The 24487-nt window shown below is 42.8% G+C and overlaps 1 protein-coding gene across 17 annotated transcripts in view; it reads left to right on the top strand.

The window, feature by feature from the left end:
- Window positions 1-24487, top strand: part of LIMCH1 (LIM and calponin homology domains 1) — a 305602-nt gene that overhangs the window by 94930 nt on the left and 186185 nt on the right. For 16 of the 17 annotated variants that reach the window (XM_043544457.1, XM_043544462.1, XM_037897875.2 and 13 more), the window contains exon 2: window positions 10597-10667. The exons of the other annotated variant lie outside the window; for it this stretch is intronic. In XM_043544457.1, the coding sequence (XP_043400392.1) occupies window positions 10597-10667 (71 nt within the window). The remainder of the gene's footprint in view (window positions 1-10596; window positions 10668-24487) is intronic. 17 annotated transcript variants of the gene reach the window in all.

The following is a 24487-nucleotide window of genomic DNA, read 5'->3' as shown; positions in this document are numbered from 1 at the left end:
GCCCCCCAACTGCCCTCAATGACTGCCCAGACATCTTCAAAACAACAGTTTTCCTGGGTTGGTTGAGGGTTCAAATCCTCCTGCACTTCTGGATTTACAGCTGTGCCCATTAGCCGATGACAACCTCTGTACAGAAGATACAGTTTATAGAGGCACATTTTGACTCACTGACAGCCAGATTCTACCTTCCCTTAAACAAATTTGTAATCTTGTGTGGTCTGGTACGGGCAACTCAGGGGAGCCTTCAAACGACAATAAAGAACTATCTTCTGCTCCTGGGACACATGGTAGCTTGCATCTTTGTGACTGATCATGCAAGACTGTCTGCTTCTCGAATTGGCTCAGAATGACCCGTTCTCCAGTCAGACACACCTTGGCCAGACAAGTGACAGTTCCTCTACAAGTGAGCAACTCCTTAGACTGCTGGAAGAATGAACTCAGTGTCTGTGCAGGTATTCCCTTCTGTCCCCCAGCCCCATCAGTGACTTTAACAACAGATATGTCACGGTTGGAATGGGAGTCCACCACCGCAGTGCCCTCACAACTCGGGGCAGATAGACAACTCAAAAAGTCAGACTCCGCATCAATCTGTTGGAGCTCAGGTCTGCCAGGAATGCTTGCCTTCATTGCCTACCCCTCATCAGGAGCAAATCAGGCAGGGTCGTGATGGACAATGTATCCTGCATGTTCTATATCAACACACAGAGGAGTAAGATCTTCCTCCCTGTGCCCTGAAGCCATGAAACTATGGAACTGGTGCATAGCTCATCAGATCCAAATTTCAGCAGTCTGCCTCCCAGGTATTCAGAACGCCAGTCTCACAGGATTATGAATGGGAGCTAGACATCGAAGTTCTCCACAGCATATTCCTAAAATGGGGACTGCCAGAAGTGGGATCTCTTCACCACCTCCAGGAACAGGAAGTGTCCTCTTTTCTGCTCAAGAGGGGGTCTGGGCCTTCACTCCTTCACACCCAGGGTGCCACCTGGAACTGGGGTACCACTGAGCCCTCTGACCGACCAGCCTGGGCTCCCTCTCACACTGTGCTGCTGTGACAAGCTGAAAAGCCCTTCAAGCCTGCACTTTCACCAGCATTCCTACAGGTAGGGGGACACGTAGCTGCAGTTACATGCAGGCTCTCTAACCACCAGCCTCCCTGCCTAGGACTCCAGAGCAGTACCATCCGAGGTAGAACGAGGAGTAATGGTCTCAAGTTGCAATGGGGGAGGTTTAGATTGGATATTAGGAAAAACTTTTTCACTAAGAGGGTGGTGAAACACTGGAATGCGTTACCTAGGGAGGTGGTAGAATCTCCTTCCTTAGAGGTTTTTAAGGTCAGGCTTGACAAAGCCCTGGCTGGGATGATTTAACTGGGACTTGGTCCTGCTTCGAGCAGGGGGTTGGACTAGATGACCTTCTGGGGTCCCTTCCAACCCTGATATTCTATGATTCTATGATTCATCCTGCCTTGGTCAAATCTGGCCAGTATTTGGGTTTAATACCCCGTCAGCCTCTCCTCAATGTGAAGAGGATCATGTATGCCTGTAGTAACCAAGCTGAGATTTTCCCCAGACACCTTAGTCAAACGCACATTGGTTTGGATTAAAACATAAAATAAGTTTATTAACTACAAAAGGATAGATTTTAAGTGATTATAATTGATAGCAAACAGATCAAAGCCGATTACCTAGTAAATAAAACTGCAAACTGAGCTTAACATACTGGATAGATAGGATATGAATTAGCAAATTCTCACCCTGAGTGATAAACAGGCTGGCAGATTCTTAAGGCACAAGCTGCATTGGCTTTGCAGCTTGGGTTTCCCAAGTCTTCATACACAGGCTAGAAATCCCTTTAGCATGGGACCATCACTTTCCCCAGTTCAGTCTTTGTTCCTCAGGTGTCTCCCAAGTGTGGTATTGTAGGGAGAGTGAGGTACTATTATGATGTCATTTCCTCCCCTTTTATATCTTCTTCCCACTTGCTGGAAAGCTCTTTTGCTGTGACCTGGGTCAAGCAGTTCCCATTGTGTAGTGCTATCTCTGAAAGGTTTCTATTGTACACAGTTCCTGGGGTAATCCTTGTGCTTGTGTGCCTTTCCTCAATAACCCATTAACATTGTTTGGCCTTTTTACTGTTGTACTTGAAAGGCTGCTTGTAGGTGTTGTCAACCTCACAACATGTTTCAGTAACACATACATAGCCAAACTTCGTAACTTCGCATACAACACTAGCACATACAATCCAATGAGATATTAATGTTTAACAGATCAAGAATTTTAGAATACCTCACAAGGCATTGTACATACTTTGTACAAAAAATATCCTAATTACATGACAGTTGCGAATATTAGGGTGTCAGGGTGTCACAATTCCTTTCTTCTTTCTTGGAAAAAGGGTCTGTTTTATGCATTTCTTCCTATGTTGCTGATACCAAGGGTGATGAACGAGATCAGTCAGGACAGAGACAAAGTTATCCTTTTTAGTGCCATTCTGTCTGGGACAAGTATGGTACCCTTACGTGTTTACCTATGTATCCAACCATTGTTCAAGTTCCAAACCATTCCTCTTCTCCTGTCATGGGATGTTGGTTGGATGCTTCATCCCAACCTAGTAGCTCTCTGCCTCAGGGCCTAGCTCCTTGATGGCTCACAGGGTGAGAATCCTACTGCAATATGGGAGTTACGAGAGGTGTTACTCAATAGCAGAAAGAGATCAACCCTCACTACTTACCTGCAGAAATGGAAGAGATTCATCACTGCCTCCTCCCTGATTTGGTGCCACTTTCAGTCATCCTGGATTATCTGTTGGATCTAAAGAAATCTGGGTTATCAGTTAGTTCGATTAAGGTCCATTTGGCCACAGTATCAGCCTTTCATCCACCGATAGAAGGATTCTCCATATTTGCGCATCTGGTATCATGTAGGTTATTAAGGATGTGAGGAATCTCTGTGTCAAGGTTCCTTCCCCACTCTGAACTCTAGGGTACAGATGTGGGGACATGCATGAAAGACCCCCTAAGCTTATTCTTACCAGCTTAGGTTAAAAACTTCCTCAAGGTACAAACTTTGCCTTGTCCTTGAACCCTATGCTGCCACCACCAAGCGTGCTAAACAAAGAACAGGGAAAGAGCCCACTTGAAGACGTCTTCCCCCTCAAAATATCCCCCCAAGCCCTACACCCCTTTTCTTGGGGAAGGCTTGATAAAAATCCTCACCAATTTGCATATGTGAACACAGACCCAAACCCTACGATCTTAAGAACAATAAAAAAAAAATCAGGATCTTAAAAGAAGAATTTTAATTAAAGAAAAAGTAAAAGAATCACCTCTGTAAAATCAGGATGGTAAATACCTTACAGGGTAATCAGATTCAAAACATAGAGAATACCTCTAGGCAAAACCTCAAGTTACAAAAAGTCACAAAAACAGGAATATACATTCCATTCAGCACAACCTATTTTACCAGCCATTTAACAAAAGGAAATAGAACGCATTTCCAGATAGATTGCTTACTAACTTTTTACAGGAGTTCTGAAGAGCATTCCTGATCTGTTCCTGGCAAACACATCACACAGACAGACAGACACCCTTTGTGTCATCCCGCCCCCCCCTCCCCCCAGCTTTGAAAGTATCTTGTCTCCTCATTGGTCATTTTGGTCATGTGCCAGCGAGGTTATCTTAACTTCTTAACCCTTTACAGGTGAAAGGGTTTTGCCTCTGGCCAGGAGGGATTTTATAGTTCTGTATACAGAAAGGTGATTACCCTTCCCTTTATATTTATGACAATCTGCAATTTAGAAACCCTACCCAAACTGGGGACCTTAGCCTGGTATTCAATTACCTTAGGAGACCTTCATTCGAATCAATGGCAACCTGTTCTCTGTTGCATTTATCTATGAAGACTGGCCTTTTTAGTAGCCATCATGTCGGCCTGTAGGGTAAGGGAGATTGGGCCTTGATGCCATCTCCCTCCCATATGGTGTTCTTTAAGGACAAGGTCTCTTTATGTCTGCACACTAAATCCTTACCTAAGGTTCTGTTGGAGTTCCACCTTCATCAGTACATCCATCTTCCAGTGTTTTTCCCATAGCCACATACTGTAGTTCTTTACAGGAATCCTGTTTACATATCTAGGATCTTAGAAGGGCATTGACCTTCCACTTAGTTAGGACCAAGCAATTTATGAAGTCACGTAGGCTTGTCATTTCCTTTGTGGATAGTTCCACAGGGTTCTTGATCTCTACTGAGAGATGAATGGATATCTGTATTTGTTATCACTTGTTATGATGCTGTGGGCACATTCAACCAGATGGCAGGTAACATCTATGACATTAGTGAAGAATGTACAGGTATCTGAAATATGTAGGGCCACTGTGGGGTTTTGATACGTACATTTTCAAAACATTATGCCCTGAGCCATGCTGTCAGATCCATGGTGGCACTTGGTTCTGCAGTGCTATCTTCAGTTCTGGACTCTATTCCAAAGCTTGTTCCTCCATCTGGGGATACTGCTCAGAAGTCACTTGAAGTGGAGCACTGGTAGGGATGCTACTCGAAAAAGAGGTAACTCACTTTGTGCAGTCACTGTGGCTCTTTGAGATGTCCCCCCGCATGGGTGCACCAATGTTTGTCCTCCTTTCCTTCTGTTTCAGACTGTTCCGTAGGGAATGTTTGGGAGGAGAAAGAACTGAGAGCGGTTTGCCTGTGCACCCCTATATAGCCTTGGTATCGGGCATGAGGAGGCATAGGGCACATGCATTGGCCAAACAGACACTGCTAACTGAAAATCTCTGATCAAGGGCTCGAGAGGCACATGCATACCTGAGTTGATGCTCCCATAGGGACACATCTCAAACAATCACATTTCCTGCACAAAGTGAATAACTTCTTCCTGCAGAAGTCGACTTGCTTGCTCCTTTCAGCCCTAGCAGCTGGTTTACCTCTTGCCTTTCCCTGTGAAGATGATGACTTTGAAAATGTTAGAAACATTATTCTAATGGAGCTGTCTCATTTGCATTTTTAGTTCCTTCCCAAATCCGGGAGCCTGCAGTCAATTAATACTTCCCCTTCACAATCTTGAGTCTTTAGAGCACTCATCCCTTGTCCATGCCTCACTTATTTTCATTTCCTTTTTACACAGACGTGTGCTGTTCCTATACCTTCACTCCTTTTCTCATCTGCTCTTGTTTTTGTACTTTGTTGTACCATTTTCATTCTTTCAGCTGTGCATTTGAGTTGTACAGGCAAACCATCACAAAAATAAATGTTGCCTGGTGTAACTCTTCTGCCAGGTGGAGCCAGCAGCAAGGAGGGCCAGGTTCAATATCTAGGGGTTCCTTTTCAACAATACAACACAAACCTGCTCGAGCCCTCACCCAGTAACCTGGGAAAATTACACACCACCCCTAGGAGCCTCTGAGAGGCAATACTTCCCCTCTCACAAGCAGAGAGTCTGAGTGGAGAAAAACTTTTAATGAAAGGAGGGAAGCCACCCAACATTAATTAGGGAAAATGCCACAAGCAGGATTCATAATCATAAAAACATGAGCAGGACACCCACCCCAGCGTGCATGGAGCAGTGCCTTCCACCTCATGTTCTTGAGTTCTACACGGCAAGCATGGAGCCTGCTCAGTTCACTGTCACTGTGTGTCTCCTGGGTGCTGGCAGATGAGGTACTGCATTGCTACACAGCAGCAGCAATCCATTGCCTTGTGGGAACAGAGGGTGCAATAGGCCTGAAAACCATCCTCATTGTGTCCGAGGTGCTCCTGGCCACCTCGGTAAGTTCAGTCAGGAGCACCTGGGCAGACATGGGCAAAGGGACTAAATTAGGAGTGACTCGACCAGGTCATTCTCTTTAGTCCTGCAGGCAGTCCTAATGCACCATCTTCTGCCGAGCAGCCAGGAGATGTGGATGGCTTGCAGTCCTACTGCACCGTCTGCTGCCAGCCAAAGATGTAAAAGATAGATGGAGTGGATCAAAACAAGAAATAGACCAGATTTGTTTTGTATTCATTTGCTCCCCCCTCCCTCCCTCACTCCCTCCGTGAAATCAACGGTCGAGAATCGTTTTGGTGAGGTCTGTCAGGGGCACCTTGAAAACTTGAATGGAGATTCAGTCCTGCCTGAAATACCAGAGGGAGGGATACTTAGTGGGTTGAGCATTGGCCTGCTAAACCCAGGGTTTTTAGTTCAATCTTTGAGGAGGCCATTCTGTGTGACAGTTTCTCCTTGATGTAAAGCCACCCCCTTTGTTGATTTTTAATTCCCTGTAAGCCAGGTCGTCAGTCGCCCCTCCCTCCGTCAGAGCAACGGCAGACAATCATTCCGCGCCTTTTTTTCTGTGCAGATGCCATACCACGGCAAGCCTGGAGCCCGCTCAGATCACTTTGACAATTAGGAGCACATTAAACACCACGTGCATTATCCAGCAATATATGCAGTCCCAGAACTTGGCAAAGCGAAACCGGGCGAGTAGGCGACGTCAGTGCGGTGACAAGAGTGATGAGGAGATGGACACAGACTTCTCTCAAAGCACGGGTCCTGGCAATGTGGGCGTCATGGTGCTAATGGGGCAGGTTCATGCGGTGGAATGCCGATTCTGGGCCCGGAAAACAAGCAGAGACTGGTGGGACCGCATAGTGTTGCAGGTCTGGGACGATTCCCAGTGGCTGCAAAACTTTTGCATGCGTAAGGGCACTTTCATGGAACTTTGTGACTTGCTTTCTCCTGCTCTGAAGCGCATGAATACCAAGATGAGAGCAGCCCTCACAGTTGAGAAGCAAGTGGCAATAGCCCTGTGGAAGCTTGCAACGCCAGATAGCTACCGGTCAGTCGGGAATCAGTTTGGAGTGGGCAAATCTACTGTTGGGGCTGCTGTGATGTAAGTACCCAACGTAATCAAAGATCTACTGATATCAAGGGTAGTGACCCTGGGAAATGTGCAGGTCATAGTGGATGGCTTTGCTGCAATGGGATTCCCTAACTGTGGTGGGGCCATAGACGGAACCCATATCCCTATCTTGGCACCGGAGCACCAAGCTGGCGAGTACATAAACTGCAAGGTGTACTTTTCAATAGTGCTGCAAGCTCTGGTGGATCACAAGGGACGTTTCACCAACATCAACGTGGGGTGGCCGGGAAAGGTACATGACGCTCGCATCTTCAGGAACACTGGTCTGTTTCAAAAGCTGCAGGAAGGGACTTTATTCCCAGAGCAGAAAATAACCGTTGGGGATGTTGAAATGCCTATAGTTATCCTTGGGGACCCAGCCTACCCCTTAATGCCATGGCTCATGAAGCCGTACACAGGTAGCCTGGACAGTAGTCAGGAGCTGTTCAACTACAGGCTGAGCAAGTGCAGAATGGTGGTAGAATGTGCATTTGGACGTTTTTAAAAACGTGCTGGCGCAGTTTACTGACTCTGTTAGACCTCAGCGAAACCAATATTCCCACTGTTATTACTGCTTGCTGTGTGCTCTACAATATCTGTGAGGTAAGGGGGAGACGTTTATGGCGGGGTGGGAGGTTGAGGCAAATCACCTGGTCACTGGTTCCGCACAGTCAGACACCAGGGTGGTTAGAAGAGCACCGGAGGGCGCGGTGCGCATCAGAGAAGCTTTGAAAATCAGTTTCATGACTGGCCAGGCTACGGTGTGAAAGTTCTGTTTGTTTCTTCTTGATGAAACTGCCTGCCCCTTGGTTCACTCTACTTCCCTGTAAGCTAACAACCCTCCCCTCCTCCATTCGATCACTGCTTGCGGAGGCAATAAAGTCATTGTTGCTTCATATTCATGCATTCTTTATTAATTCCTCACACAAATAGGGGGATAACTGCCAAGGTAGCCCGGGAGGGGTGGTGGAGGAGAGAAGCACTGGGAGGGCTGGTGGTGGAGGGAAGGACAAGACCACACAGCATTCTAGAAGTTTAAAACTTTAAAACTGATTGAATGCCAGCCTTCTGTTGCTTGGGCAATCCTCTGCGGTGGAGTGGCTGGAGGCCCCCCCACCGCATTCTTGGGCGTCTGGGCGAGGAGGTTACGGAACTTGGAGAGGAGGGCGGTTGGTTACACAGGGGCTGTAGCGGCAGTCTGTGCTCCAGCTGCCTTTCCTGCAGCTCAACCATATGCTGGAGCATATTAGTTTGATCCTCCAGCAGCCTCAGCATTGAATCCTGCCGCCACCTTTCAGCTTCAGCTCTCTCTTCAGCCCGCCACCTCTCCTCCTGGTCATTTTGTGCTTTCCTGCACTCTGACATTGTCTGCCTCCACGCATTCGTCTGTGCTCTGTCAGAGTGGGAGGACAGCATGAGCTCAGAGAACATTTCATCATGAGTGTATTTTTTTTTCTCCTTCTAATCTTCACTAGCCTCTGGGAGGGAGAAGATCCTGTGATCCTTGAAACACATGCAGCTGGTGGAGGAAAAAAAAAGGGACAGTGGTATTTAAAAAGACACATTTTATAGAACAATGGGTACACTCTTTCACGGTTAACCTTGCTGTTAATATTACATACATAGAACATATGCTTTGGTTCCAAGGTCGCATTTTGCCTCCCCCCACCATGTGGCTAGCTCCTCCCTCCTCCCTGTGGCTAACAGCAGGGAACATTTCTGTTCAGCCACAGGCAAACAGCCCAGCAGGAATGGGCACCTCTGAATGTCCCCTTAAGAAAAACTCCCTATTTCAACCAGGTGACCATGAATGATACCACTCTCCTGAGGATAACACAGAGAGATAAAGAATGGATGTTGTTTGAATGCCAGCAAACATACAGTGCAATGCGTTGTTCAACAATGATTCCTGAGTATCATTGGCCTGGAGTGGTAAAGTGTCCTACCATGGTGGACGGAATAAGGCTGCCCTCCTCAGAAACCTTTTGCAAAGGCTTTGGGAGTCCATCCAGGAGAGCCGCGAATGCCAGGGCAAATTAATGATTAAACATGCTTTCTTTTAAACCATGTATACTATTTTAAAAGGTACACTCACCAGAGGTCCCTTCTCCGCCTGGCGGGTCCGGGAGGCAGCCTTGGGTGGGTTCGGGGGGTACTGGCTCCAGGTCCAGGGTGAGAAACTGTTCCTGGCTGTCGGGGAAAACCGGTTTCTCTGCTTGCTTGCTGTGAGCTATCTACAACTTCATCATCTTCCTCATCCCCAAAACCTGCTTCCGTGTTGCCTCCATCTCCATTGAAGGAGTCAAACAACACGGCTGGGGTAGTGGTGGCTGAACCCCCTAAAATGGCATGCAGCTCATCATAGAAGCGGCATGTTTGGGGCTCTGCCCCGGAGCGGCCGTTTACCTCTCTGGTTTTCTGGTAGGCTTGCCTCCGCTCCTTAAGTTTGACGCGGCACTGCTTCGGGTCCCTGTTCTGGCCTGTGTCCTTCATGCCCTGGGAGATTTTGACCAATGTTTTGGCATTTTGAAAACTGGAACGGAGTTCTGATAGCACGGATTCCTCTCCCCATACAGCGATCAGATCCCGTACCTCCTGTTCGGTCCATGCTGGAGCTCTTTTGCGATTCTGGGACTCCATCATGGTCACCTCTGCTGATGAGCTCTGCAGTCACCTGCAGCTTGCCACGCTGGTCAAACAGGAAATTGAAATTCAAATGTTCGCGGGCCTTTTCCTGTCTACCTGGCCAGTGCATCTGAGTGAGAGTGCTGTCCAGAGCGATCACAATGGAGCACTCTAGGATAGCTCCCGGAGGCCGATACCGTCTAATTGTGTCCACAGTACCCCAAATTCGACCGAGCAAGGCCAATTTTAGCGCTAATGCTCTTGTCGGGGTTGGAGTAAGGAAATTGATTCTAAGAGCCCTTTAAGTCGAAAAAAAGGGTTTCATCGTGTGGACGGGTGCAGGGTTAAATCGATTTAATGCTGCTAAATTCGACCTCAACTCCTAGTGTAGACCAGGGCTAAGGATCAGATACTTCCCATCCTTACTTCACATGAAAGTCCCATTTGACTTCATGGTGTGTAGTGTTCACTATGAATAAGGGTATTGCAATCTGTCTCTAAATAATGTATTTTTTTTCAAGCTTACTAACTTTGTGTTCTTCAGCTTATTACAAACAATGCACAGGCAATTAGGAAGGTTGCCTCACATTTGTGTAACAAATCGTATCGCAAGGTCTTGCAACCCCAACTCACATAACTTAGTGCCCCAGTGAAATTGCTCATGTGAGTAAGGGCTGCAGAATCAGATCCACGAATAGCACATAAAGTGAAGTATATTTGTTATGCAAAAAAAAATACATATACTCAGCTTTGCGTAAATACACTCGTTGCCTATAAAAATGCCTAGACTGACAATTATTCTGAGGGTTACAGTGACACTTACAGTAAGCCATTCTTGAATTTTAAACTAAAGGATTAGCAGAGAGGGCTTTGTGTTACATGTTAAATAGTTCAGTGAAAGGGGCTTTTTCTCGATGCAGGAAACATCTTGGGCTTTACCGGCAATGCCCAAAGAGTTGTCATGTTACATTTGCTCTAAAGATTTTAAATAACAAAATCACGAAGCATTCTTTAAATATGCACCTGTTAATAAACTCTTTCTTTTTCTCTCTCTTGTTTCCCCTTATTATTTTTCAGCAAGTCACAGGCAGAAGTTTTGGTGACAAAGATTTTCGTTCTGGATTAGAAAATGGTATTCTGCTTTGTGAGTAAGTAAAGCTTTTAGTTTGAACTTCACATGCAGTTTTGACTAAAGAGGGAACCTATTTACTTTAGCTGGTACAATGCAACGGTTGGTTTTCTTTTCTTTTGACTTTGGGTACACTACATATTTCATCACACTGTTGTTCCAGTGCCAATGCTTTTGTTATGGTGAGAATTGAAATGTGGTTTAAAAAAAGCAAGATTTACAAAGGGCTTCTCGCCCGCCTCTCCCTCTCCCCATATGTAAAGTAAAAGTGATGTTTGCATTTTGGATTTCTTTTGTTTAAAGTGGGTGACTGCAGTTTGGAAACTGTGTGCCACACCTGGCCTGCAGACACCTCTCTTGCAATGAAGAGTTTTGGATCAATTCCAGGTTGTACTGTTGGCAAGACTTATCCATCTAGGTACAAGCTTATTTGTTCTTACATCCTTTGAGGTCCAGGCTGTACTCTGAACCCTTTTTTTTTTTTTAAAGATACGCTTGAAGAACATACTTCAGAATTCTTCATAATACAACCAGATCATAGATTTAAACAAAATTCACCAAACTCAACACTCCTGTCAAGGTTCCTTCCCCACTCTGAACTCTAGGGTACAGATGTGGGGACCTGCATGAAAACCTCCTAAGCTTACTTTTACCAGCTTAGGTTAAAACTTCCCCAAGGTACAAATTATTTTACCCTTTGCCCTTGGATTTCCACTACCACCACCAAACTTTATCTGGGTTCCTGAAAAAACGGAGTTTGGACCCGTCTTTCCCCCCAAAATCCTCCCAACCCTTGCACCCCACTTCCTGGGGAAGGTTTGGTAAAAATCCTCACCAATTTGCATAGGTGACCACAGACCCAAACCCTTGGATCTTAGAACAATGAAAAAGCGTTCAGTTTCCTTACAAGAAGACTTCTAATAGAAGTAAAAAGAAAAGAATTACCTCTGTAAAATCAGGATGGTGAATACCTTATAGGGTAATTAGATTCAAAACATAGAGAATTCCTCTAGGCAAAACCTTAAGTTACAAAAAAGACACACAGACAGGAATATTCATTCTATTCAGCACAGCTATTTTCTCAGCCATTTAAAGGAATCATAATCTAATACATACCTAGCTAGATTACTTACTAAGTTCTAAGACTCCATTCCTGTTCTGTCTCCAGCAAAAGCATCACACAGACAGACACAGACCCTTTGTTTTTCTCCCTCCTCCCAGCTTTTGAAAGTATCTTGTCTCCTCATTGGTCACTTTGGTCAGGTGCCAGCGAGGTTACCTTTAGCTTCTTAACCCTTTACAGGTGAGAGGATTTTTCCTCTGGCCAGGAGGGATTTTAAAGGGGTTTACCCTTCCCTTTATATTTATGACAACTCCCATGTTAAAGTTCATACTTATGTCGGGGTGAGTGTGTGTGTGTGTGTGTGTGTGTGTGTGTGTTAGTGGTTGATCTGGGTTTAATTTCCAAATAAATCTAAAGGAGTTAAGTGCCCAGTTCACTGCCTTTCACTGTGATTTGGGTGCTTAGCTCCCACAGGCTCCTTTGAAAATACCACCCCTTAGTGAGGAGTTTGAGAAAAGCTGCTGTAGCTGTCCCATCTGTAGTGGCTAAATTCTGCCCCTGCATATGTGTAGGGCTGCTATTTAAATCCAATGGGAACTGTAAGTCTGAATTTGGCTTTAAAAGGTACAGAACTAAATGCAAATTGAAGCTTACAAATAGAGGTCTTGAAAACATTAAACTTGAGAAGTACATTTCTTGTATTTGTTACAATTCTTTAGTTTTGGAGACGAGAGAAATCTGACTTGGATTCTGCTTTTGATGCTGTATAGTTCAGTTAATACCATTTACTTAAGCAGTACTTGGCTTTGGAAAGCTGAACCTTGTGTACAGAAATGTATATCTCACTAATGCAATTGAACTTTAACAGTGAAAAGTTAAAGGAAGTCTGCAGAGCAGAGATGAGCTTATTTACCTATCTTTCCCTCCCCACAAGTCATATCTTGGCAAAGACAAATATAAATATTGCTGATCCAGGTGATATTCAATATGCAGATAGCAGTCTGTAGCGGTTACATCACAGTGTGTGTAATGGTCGGTCTTGAACAATCTCTTCCTCCTTAGTGCAAAATACTTCAGTTGGAAGTACTGTGTATTGAATCTCATTAACTTTATTCTTGCTTGTGAGGGTTGAATTGTGTTGGTAAAAGAGGATGTGTGTTTCAGGATTAGATCTTAATCTGATCTGCAAATAAACAGGTAGTCTGGTTTAAGTGGTGTAAATCTTTCAGATGCAAAGCTTAAGTAACAAATGTTACGCTTTATTGCCTCCATTGTAATACATGAGTATCTATCTCTTAGGAGGCTGTGGGGGCCAGTCATTATGATAGTGGATGAAGAGATCAGACTAGTTGATCCTTCTACCAACTTGCTGTATGATGTGGGGAAAAATCACTTTTCTTCTGTGTGTCTGTTTACCAGTCTGCGCAAGCCATATAATGCTTGCCACCTGTAATGATGCTGGCTTTGGTGGGACCCAACTGAGGGTACCCATTCAGGACAAATTGCTTAAAGCAGGGCAGTTACAGCCCAAGGCAGAGGTTCCTTTGCACACGAAGGTAAAACAAACCAGCCAAACAGAGCAGACTTCGGTTTTACCCCACTGGCTATCCAGAAGTCATACAAGCAATTTCCTTAAACACTCCAGTTTCCCAGTATCACCACCAGTGCCACCCGTTATGGGGATGAATGGTTATGAAAACCAATACCCCAGTAAAAGAAAAAGGTTCTCCCGATCCCAAAGGACCAAGTCCCAGACCCAGGTCAATATACAAGTCAGATCTTACCCACAAATAACACTGTTGCCAATCCTTTAGAATCTAAAATCTAAAGGTTTATTCATAAAAGGAAAAAGATGTAGATGAGAGCTAGAATTGGTTAAATGGAATCAGTTACATACAGTAATGGCAAAGTTCTTGGTTCAGGCTTGTACCAGTGATAAAATAAACTGCAGGTTCAAATCAAGTCTCTGGTGTACATCCACAGCTGGGATGGGTCATCCAGGGTTGTGAGTTCAATCCCTGAGGGGGCCATCTGGGGGGGGGCGCGGAATTGGGAATTGTGCCTGCTTTGAGGAGGGGATTGGACCAGATGATCTCCTGAGGTCCCTTCCAACCCTGATATTCTATGATTCAGTCCTTTGTTCAGAGCTTCAGTTTGTAGCAAGGTTCCTCCAGAGGTCAGAGGCAGGATTGAAGACAAGATGGAGGAGCTGCAGCAGCCTTTTATAGTCTCTTGCCATGTGGTCTGTCTTCCAAGCTATCTAGCACATGGTGTGAAAAAACCTTAGAGTTCTGTCCATAGGCATGTCCCTGCATGCCTTGCTGAGTCACAAGGTGTACCTGCCTTCTTTCAATGAGTCATTTGTGTAGCTGATAGTCCTTAATGGGTCATCAAGCAGGCTAGGCAGTGCTGTTGCCAAATTGTCTGGGGTGTCACCCAGAAGCATAGCAGAAGTTTGAAATACAGACGGTATAGAACCAATAGTTAAACTTTAAATACAAAAATGATACATGCATACAAATAGCATAATCATAACCAGCAAACCATAACCTTTCCATAGACACCTTACTGCACCTCCTTTGTATAAGATTTGGTCCAACTATAGGACCTTGGTTGCAACAATGATCTATACGATGCCAGTTTGTGTAAATAATGTCACACCGCCTCATGGTGTGTTTTATAGGAAGACCATCCAGGGTGCCCTGGGTCATAGTCAGAGAGTTTAAAGCCAGAAGGGACTGCTGGATTACCTAGTCTGACCTGCTGTATATCACAGGTCACCATACCACCAGCACCCCACCCCCCCACTAAACCCAACAACCAAAATTGGACCAAAGTATTATAACCCATAGGAGACTAGACTGTAACGTGCTATAGGAGGAGAATAGGAGGGGCTGAGGTGTATCTATACCCGAGACCCCTGGAACTGCAGGGAAATGATTACGTGAGATACACCCAGATAATCCTGGCAATTGACTCATGCCCACACACTATAGAGGAAGGCAAAAATTCTAAAGTATCTGCCAGTCTGACTTCACCAGACCAGGTTAGTCTGGTATGATCTATCTTTTGGTAAACCTATGTCGCTTTACATGCCCTTTACTGTTTACGTCCATGAATTTAATTATTCTTTCCTTCAAAATTTGTTCAAAAGCGTTGGATAATACTGAGGTTACACTAACGGGTCCATAATTGCCCAGATCACTTCCCCACCCTTTCTTAAAAATAGGTGACGTTAGCTATTCTCCAGTCTTATGGTACTACCCTCAAATAGATATTTTTATTAAAAGTCCTTCCTATTGGGCTAGCAGTCTCGTGTGCCTGTTCGTCCAGTATACTGGGATGGAAATTATCCGGTCGCCTCAATTTGCATTAAACTCTTTAATTTTCTCTTCCACCTCACTTGTGGTAACTTCAGTTTCTATACACTTGCTTCTATCAGCCATCCTGTCTTCAATGGCCATGTTATCCTTACTGAAAACTGAAGCAAAGTAATCATTTAGTTTGTGGGCCAGTATTAGAGATGATCTTGAATCTTCTTCCCATCTGCACTGCACAGCGGCTCAATCTCATCCATCCTTATTCTCTTTTTATTTATATAACTAACAAATCTCTTTATTTTAATTTCCTCGACAAGAGCTAATTCAGCTTGACTTGTAGCCATTCTCACTTTATTTCCACATTTTCTAACTTCCATGGTGTAACCGTCTTTGTCCAATCCCTGTAGGCTTTCTGCTTACTCCTAATAACCCTTTTGAGATGGTTATTCATCCAGCTGGGTCTAGAGACTCTCCGCAAGCTTCTTTTCCCACCTTGCTTGGGATGCAAATTTCAGATAGTCTTTTTTGTATAGAAGATTTGAAGAAATTCCAAGTCTCCTCTACGTTGAAATCCAAGATGTTCAATCCAGTTGAACTCTAATTCCCTTAATTTCCCAAAGTCTGTCCTTTTGAAATCAACTTGTGATCACTCAATTCAAGATTATTTCCTACAAGCTCTTCTATGGCATCCTCACTACTTACAAAACCAAGTCTAAAATTGCATTACCTGTTGTTGATTCAATGACCATTTGATTCAGAAACTGTCATCTATCACAGTCAGGAATAACTGGGCCCTGCCAGTATCCATTCTATATCTGGGAAGTTTGTTTCCTGTTATGACACAATTCCCCATAGTATTTATCTTTCTAATAATATTAAAGAGCTCTCCATCCATACGAGTCTGACCCTGCTGGTCTATAGCAGACCCTTAACACTGTCCTAACAAAATCTCTATTACAGTCCTTCCCCAAAGTGATTTTGACCCAAACAAAATTCCGTTTTATCCATACTATCACTTATTTCTTTACAGTTTACTCCACCATATTTATCTTTGACTACCTCTCCTAACAGCACGTACCCTTCAATACCTGTACTCCAGTCATGAATGCTATTCCATCTTTCTGTAATCACTATAATATCCTGTTTGACCTCCTGTCGTTAGTGCAAGTTCTTCCATTTTATTGCCTGGGCTCCTTAAATTAGTGTGCAAGCATTTCAGTTGTTTTCCCGTGGACCTCACACAGTTTTTTCCTCACACAGGATTAAGTATAGTCTTTTCACTAATTGTATCACCTACCTGACCACTTCTCCAATCAATATTTGTACTTTTTCTTTCTTATTGTTCATAATTTTACCTTATAGTGTTTCTTTATCCTTTACTGTATCTTCATTTAGCTCTCTCTCTTCCTACTGTGTATGGAAGCAAGTTATGAAGATTTCATGAGTTTCTCCCAATCTTTTCCCCTCATCTCCCAGTGTATAGCCCTTCTTATCAATCATGCCAGCCTTCAACCCAGAAGATTAATACCCCACATACTCAAGAGGAGTCCATCAGTCAAGTCGTCTTCTTTCTGTAAATGCCTCCCAATAGTCAATCATCCCAAAACCTTCCTCATTGCACCAATCCTTGAGTCATCTGTTGATCTTCATTATCTTGTCATGCCTTTGCTCTCCTTTTCTAGGGACTGGAAATATTCTGCTGAAAATCACCTGAGCTTCCACTTTTTTAAGGGTCTTACTCAGCATAATCATCCTTGATCCATTCCAATGGCAATCTAGCTGTGTTGATGATTTCTCCCCCCTCCCATCAGGATCCTTTTCAACCTCACATCCATATCTCATATCCTTGTTAGTGGCAGGCAGTATGTTCTCCTGTTCTCCGATTTAGATCTGGTCTGGTTACAGGCATTGGACTTTGCATTGGTTTTCACGGCTGAAGATGTGAGGGAGATTCCCAAACCTGAATCATTCTTTTTAGGTGACAAAACTGAGGAACTGTCCCAGATTGAGGTGTCATCAAATTGATAAACTAAAGGAGTAATAAGTCACCAGGACCAGATGGTATTCATCCAAGAGTTCTGAAGGAACTCATATGTGAAACTGCAGAACTACTAACTGTAGTCTGTAACCTATTATTTAAATCAGCTTCTGTACCAAATGACTGGAGGATAGCTAATGTGATGCCAATTTTTAAAAGGGGCTCCAGAGGTGATCCTGGCAATTACAGGCTGGTAAGTCTGACTTCAGTACCTGGCAAACTGATTCAAACTATAGTAAAGAACAAAATTGTCAGACACATAGATGAACATAATTTGTTGGGGAGGAGTTAACATGGTTTTTGTAAAGGGAAATGATGCCTTACCAATCTACCAGAATTATTTGAGGGCGTCAACACACATGCGGACAAGGGTGATCCAGTGCATTTAGTGTATTTGGACTTTCAGAAAGCCTTTGATATGGTCCCTCATGAAAGGCTCTTAAGTAAACTAAGCGGTCATGGGATAAGAGGGAATGTCCTCTCATGGATCAGTAACTGATTAAAATATAGGAAACAAAGGGTAGGAATAAATGGTCAGTTTTCACAATGTAGAGGGGTAAATAGCAGGGTCTACCAAGGCATTTGTACTGGGACCAGCACAGTTCAACATATTCATAAATGATTGGGAAAAGGGGATAAACAGTGAGGAGGCAAAGTTTTCAGATGATACAAAATTGCTCAAGAAAGTTAAGTCCAAAGCTGACTGCAAAGAGTTACAAAGGGATCTCACTGGGTGACTTGGCAACAAAATGTCAGATGAAGTTCAATGTAGATAAATGCAAAGTAATGCACATTGGGAAAAATGATCCCAATTATACATACAAAATGAGGGGTTCTAAGTTAACTGTTACCTCTCAAGAAAGAGATCTTGGAATCCTTGTGGATTGAGCTCTCTGAGAACATCTGCTCAATGTGCTGTGACAGTTAAAAAAGTGAACAATGGTAGGAATCATTAGGAAAGGGATAGACAGTAAAACAGAAAATACCATAATGCCACTATGTAAAGTCAAGGTACTCTGACACCTTGAATGCTGTGTGCTGTTCTGGTTACCCATCTCAAAAAAATATGTTCGAATTGAAGCGTACAGAGAAGGGCAACAAAGATTAGGGGTATTTGACGAGCTTCCATACAAGGAGAGCTTAAAAAGACTGGGCCTCTTGATAAAATCATAAATGGTGTGGAGAAAGTGAATAAGGAAATGTTATTTACCCCTTCACATAACACAAGAACTAGGGGGTCACCCAATGAAATTAATGGGCAGCAGGTTAAAACAAACAAAAGGAAGTACTTTACACAATGCACAGTCAACCTGTGGAACTTGCAGCCAGGGGATGTTGTGAATGTCAGAACTATAACTGGGTTCAAAAAAGTTTAAGTTTAAGGATAGGTCCATTAATGGCTATTAGTCAAGATGCTCAGGGATGCAACCCCAGCTCTGGGTGTCCCTAAACCTCTTACTGTTGGAAGCTGGAAATGGACAACTGGAGATGGATTACTCAATAGATTGCCCTATTCTGTTCATTCCCTCTGAAGCATCTTGCACTCGCCACTGTCAGAGACAGGATACTGTGTTAGATGCACAATTGGTTTTGACCCAGGATGGCTGTTCTTTTGTACTGCATGAAGTAGTTCAGATCTGTGTTGTTGCTGGTTTATGTAGTCATAACGGCACTGGCTACATTTAGTAACGTTTTTAAGCTTCCCTTTGCAAATATGGGGGTAAGAAATTTTAGTTTTTGGTAATAAACAAAAGCTGAGATCCTACTGTGATCGCATGACTCTGTGAGCCAAGGCCATAGACACAGTGGTGTAGTGTAGACAACCCTGCTGCCACTGTTCTCCCACTGGCAAAGGAGGGAGAGAGAGTTACTGCAGCAGAGACCCGACTAGCTAGAAAAGACTTCAGAAGTCTGCTTTGGTGCCAGCCACTCCTATGTGCTTGTGTCTGGCTATGGTCTTGATCCCTCAGCACTTATGTAAGTATTGCTTTTGGCTTCAGGATCTGACCTTGTTCTTGTACTTTATACCTCTAGCTTTGTCTTGATCTGAGGATTTTGTTAATAGTTAATGATGGAGAATGCCGTAATGGTGAAAGCTGACAAATATGACTGATAGCTCAGTCATTTCTTCTTTTTGGATTCTAAACTCCACTCATGCTGTTTGCATAACAGCACCAGTTCTAATTGTTCATGCAGCTGTGCTTAGAAGTTATTGATCTTTTTTTGTTTTTTAGAAAGTATTTTATGGCTCTTTGGCATAGTTCTGATCAATGTCAGTTCAGACAGTGACTTCAGTGAGGGGCGTTCTAGCACACCAGGATATTGGCAATTCCTGTTAGGTTCCTGCTCCATTTGCTAACCTACCATTTTTACATATTATGTGTCACACCCAGAGATTTCAAGGCTTTCCCTTGGTACACTGCTGCTGGCTTTCCCATGCATTAGACAAACTTGCTATTCCCTGGGACCTGCTGGAGGAGGGCAGCTCATTCAACCTGATAGCTGGCAAGAGGGAAGAGTGGAATTGTAACAACAAATACACCTAAAAATCCCTGACTTCTGCCCCCATGACACGCTTTTTTTGTTTTTGTTTTTTTTTTGCTATGAAGTATAAACATTTGGGCTTGATCTAGATCCTAGGAAGCTGGGGGATTAATCAAGAAGAAATGTAATGTTGTAACTACAAAGGTTAGGTTGTTCTTATGTAAGAAGCCATGCATCCAGGAAAGAGGGATTGTTGCGAAAGAAGAAATCATAAGATATTTTTTTTCCACTGTGGGTTACTGCCCATTTCCCCCATGCTGTTGCTTTTTACAGAAGAAAGACAGGAAGTTAAGTAACAGTTGTGATTTAATGACGGTTGAGCAGAAAAGGAGAAATACACATAATACAATAAAGATAAAACATTCTTGCAACATTCTCTTTGCTCTCAAGCACTTTCTTCTAATGTTTTCCTCTTGCGATCTTTTTTAATTTAAATTGAATTTCGTGATTCTGCATTAAACCACAATGGGTTCAGCTCCTGTTGCTTACAGATTCAAGTTCAGAGTGAATATCACCTCTCGTGCTTTTCTCAGATTTGGGGTCTCCAGAAACATGCAAAGACCAAGGATAGTAACCACAGACAATCACAAGTACAAAGTCTTACATCTACTATAAGTTTTATGAAAGCAATAAGTGAAGTTACAGTTACCCATGCATCTATAAATCCTAAAAAATCCCTTGCAATGGCTAATACTATAGTTATACTCACATCTCCAAAAATATTCTAGGGTGTGATGGATCTCTCAACTGGGGTAATTGATACAGGAGTGGATCCTACTGGGGTTTCCTGTGGGTCTTCCCCCTGTAACCCAACTATGCTATCTCCTTTATCCTATTGTTATGGCTACACCTTATGCATATGCATGAGGGTTTCAACCCTCTTTTCCTTATCTGTACTTCCACATCCCATGAATATTGGGATGCTCCATTTGTTTCTTAGGTCCCCTTATTTTCACTAACAAAATATATCCATAGTAACCTGCAGACAAAGCAGGGCATCCTATGATGTTACAATCAGGTGTCTTTGTGGTCTTGGACAGGATGTTGTGGTCTGTTTTTCCAGACCGTTCTCTATTGGCACATTCTTCCCAGTAATCTTGTAACCTTACTGGCACAGTGTTATTCCTAGGTCACCAACTCACGTCAAGCGTTCTGAAAGCCTATGGCCTTGTAAGGGTAAGCTAAAATCTTACAGGCCTGAGCCTGTAAGCCTGGCATTAGAGCCGGACTTCACTTATATACCTAATACACAATCGTCACTCCTAAATGCTTGTCAGTCTTATATTTCTCTAATCCTACAATTTAAATCTATTTAGCATGCATTCATTATGTATGAAATAGCATAAGGGTTGACCATAAAGCTAAATAACAATGATAAATTGATGATCAAATGAACGACTTGGCTATACTCTGTTACACTTCTGTGCTGCAGATCAGGTTCTGAGAAATTGTCTCATTCACAGTTCTGTATTTGTTAACTACAGGAATCTGAATATGGGTGTGAAATTGAAACTAGGCATAGCAAATAGGGTTGTGTGTTTCTCTTTATGCGAACCTAGCTCTCAGTGAGTGGGGAAACGCACCTTAAGATCTCATTCCACAAACATTTATCGCATGTGATTAGTCCGTAAATTCTCATCCCTTTCATGTTTTTTCCAAAACAAACAATATTAAAAGGTCTGATCCTGAGGGGTACTGAACAACTTAAACTCCTGTTGGCTTTAATGAGAGCTGAAGGTCCACAACACCTCTCAGGATCAGGCCCTGCACTTGAATAACCCTTATTTTACAGTAACTATTTTCTATACATATTTTTATTACTCAGCCTGTAAATCCTAGATTTATATTTAGTTGGTGTAAGGATAATTGGGGATGGGGATGGATACTTAAACACCAGTTTTGAACCCAAACTAAAATATCAATGCAAAATAAATCTGGCTTGGCTGTGAAATGACAGCAACATATCTTGTATGTCACACCATGCTCTTTATCGGCTCACAGATTGTATGGATTAGTTCACTTGTATGTCTGCCCGCTGCATGTTAATAAATGTACTGAACTAAAATACTGGTTTGATGTAATAAGGCCTTGATTCAATTCAGTGTGTGCTTAAATACCACGGACTTCAATGCTGAGCACATGTGTAAGTGTTTGCTGAATCAGTGCATCAGTGTATAATAACAATAGACTATTTATATACCTGTGTTATTGGAGCTCTACCCCACTTACCTGTATTAAACTCTTGTATATTCTGTGTACCTGCTTACCTGTCCTATCCTGTAACTATTCCTTTGAATTACAAATAAATGGCTGCTTAAAAAAGAAAAGAAACCTTCTTCTGTATACTTCAGCTTGGGAATTATATTTGTGGAGTAAATACATGTGTTGTTAAAAATGTATTCTAAAAAGAGCTCTTCCTTTTGTATTAAGGAATAAGCATTCCAGGATTTTCCATTACATTTTTTACTGAAAGAATAAATACAGAAGTTATGTTAAAATGTAATAAAGGAATCTTGATACAATTTATCCAGTAAATTCAAGGGAAAGGTCTTGAACAATCTTTTTCTGATAGATACACACTTTTCCTCACAATGTGAGTTAAGAATAGCATGTTAGCTTTAAAAGGACAGTATCACAAAATTTTGGTTTTCTATAAAAACATGTTTAACAGAAATTAATCGTACTCTGAAAGAAAACTGGTGTGGCTATAAATTTGAATAGTAATGAGAAAATGATTATGATCAAGAATTAATGAAACCGTTTCCTAGGTTATGGGACTAATCTTATCTAAATAAGAAATTGACTTGGCACATGCTGTTCATGCCATTGGTGATGAGCTGCTTATTCTCAGAAAGCAGAGTTGCTTTGGATTTGCATCATGATTACAGCACACGTCACCAAGCATTGGACTGGCATGAGCAAGGTTTTCAGAACAGGTTGGGTACATGCCAGATAAATGCAAAGCCAACACTCTGGCATGATAAAATTAGGCTTTAGAGTCAGTGGTAGAATTCTGTGTGGTGCTGGGTTTCAGAGTTACTTTCATTATATACATGGTATTTTAGATGGTTGGATGTCAAAATCTTGTATCTGCAATTTAATTCCAGCGTGGTAAAATCACTGGGCCATTCATGGGGGCATGATGGGAAAAATCACTATTCAAAGTCTGATCTGTTTTCTATCAGATTTCTCAGGTATTTATTTTACTGATCTGCAAATTGTGTACGACTGACTATCTAGATTTGACTGAATATTATGCAGTAGTGGAGAATCTTGTATTGCCAAATACCTAGCTGAAGAAGTTAGCAAGTGTTCAAGCCCTTGTGCTTAAGTTTGAATTTATTATTGTAGGGTCATTTTTTTATAGAAGCCAAGAACAGGTATTTTGACTTTATATCATAGGTCTGAATGTGACCCCATGCCTTCAAGTGTGTGGGTTTTATGCTGCATATTCTAAAGTTAAAACATTACCAGCCTCATGGATTTGGCGGGTCTCCAACCTGGAGAGAGGCCCCTGAGGCTCATTAAGCATTAAGATTTAAGTTCAAATGAGGACATTTGAAACAATTTTGTATCAAGCCACAGTTTAGTCTTTTCAAGTTTTATTACCTTGCCACAATGAGACCCTTTTTAAATAGTGCAATTTGGGTGGGGGAGTCATAAGTAAAATAAACTATAAAAGCTCAGTTGCATAATGGGGTGTGTATGTGGGGGAAATACAGCAATTGAAGGTGTGCTTTATTACAACCAGAATACTCTGCCCTAAAATGTGGGTGTAATGTCATGTAGAGAAGACTATATGGCACTTTGGTCTTTTCAGTACATTTTGGTGACTGCCACAGCTTGCTCTGTCATACTGATCCATTCAAGCTAATTTGTTTATGTGCAAAGCAAAGTGATCCAATGAAAGATTTAACCTTTCTAAGGAGTATGTATGGAAATATTTTTGGATTCATGCTTTGCATAGCAGTAAGCATTGTTAATTAACCACTGTAAAAAGAGACATGAATTGTTTTGCACAGTTCTGTGATGTCCTTAACTTTGTACATTGCTTCAGTATATAGTGTTAGCCTTTGCACAGGTCGTCCATATGGCCGGTTGCTTCTGTGTCTTCTCTAATGAACCTCACTCTGATGGGTTTAGTCACAGAGACCCCCTTGGGACTGTCACCTGGTGTGCTGAAGCTGCCTCTGAGCCTGTTTTCCCTGCCAGCTTGGGACTCCAGAACCCTGCCTTGTTGAGCCAGACACACTAGCCTGCTGCAACACAGACCCAGGGTTTGGTCCACATCCCCAAAGCTGCAGACTTAACTGAAAACATCTCAGCAGGTTACCTGTCTTCAGCACCCAAACACCCAGTTCCCAATGGGATCTAAACCCCAAATAAATCCGTTTTACTCTGTATAAAGCTTATACAGGGTAAACTCAAATTGTCCACCCTCTATAACATTGTTAGAGAGATGCACAGCTGTTTGCTCCCCCAGGGATTAATCACTTACTCTGGGTTTATTAATAAACAAAAGTGATTTTATTAAGTATAAAAAGTAGGATTTACATAGTTTCAAGTAATAACAGGCAGAACAAAGTAAGTCACCAAACAAAATAAAGCAAAAACACAGAAGTATAAGCCTAATACATTAAGAAACTGATTACAGGTAATATCTCACCCTCAGAGATGTTCCAATAAGCTTCTTTCACAGACTAGACTGCTTCCTAGACTTGGCCCAATCCTTTCCCCTGGTACAGTCCTTGTTAGTTCCAGCAGGCATCTCAGGGGGTAAGCAGGGGTCTTCTCATGACTGGCAGCCACCTTTGTCCTGCTCCACCCCCTTTTATAGATTCCTGCCTTGTGCTAAAGCTTTTTATCTCTCTGGG

Source organism: Chelonia mydas, chromosome 4, assembly GCF_015237465.2.
Source record: "Chelonia mydas isolate rCheMyd1 chromosome 4, rCheMyd1.pri.v2, whole genome shotgun sequence".
Lineage (NCBI taxonomy): Eukaryota > Metazoa > Chordata > Testudines > Cheloniidae > Chelonia > Chelonia mydas.
The sequence above is the reverse complement of the archived record's forward strand: the minus strand, read 5'-3'. Positions and strand labels throughout refer to the sequence as shown.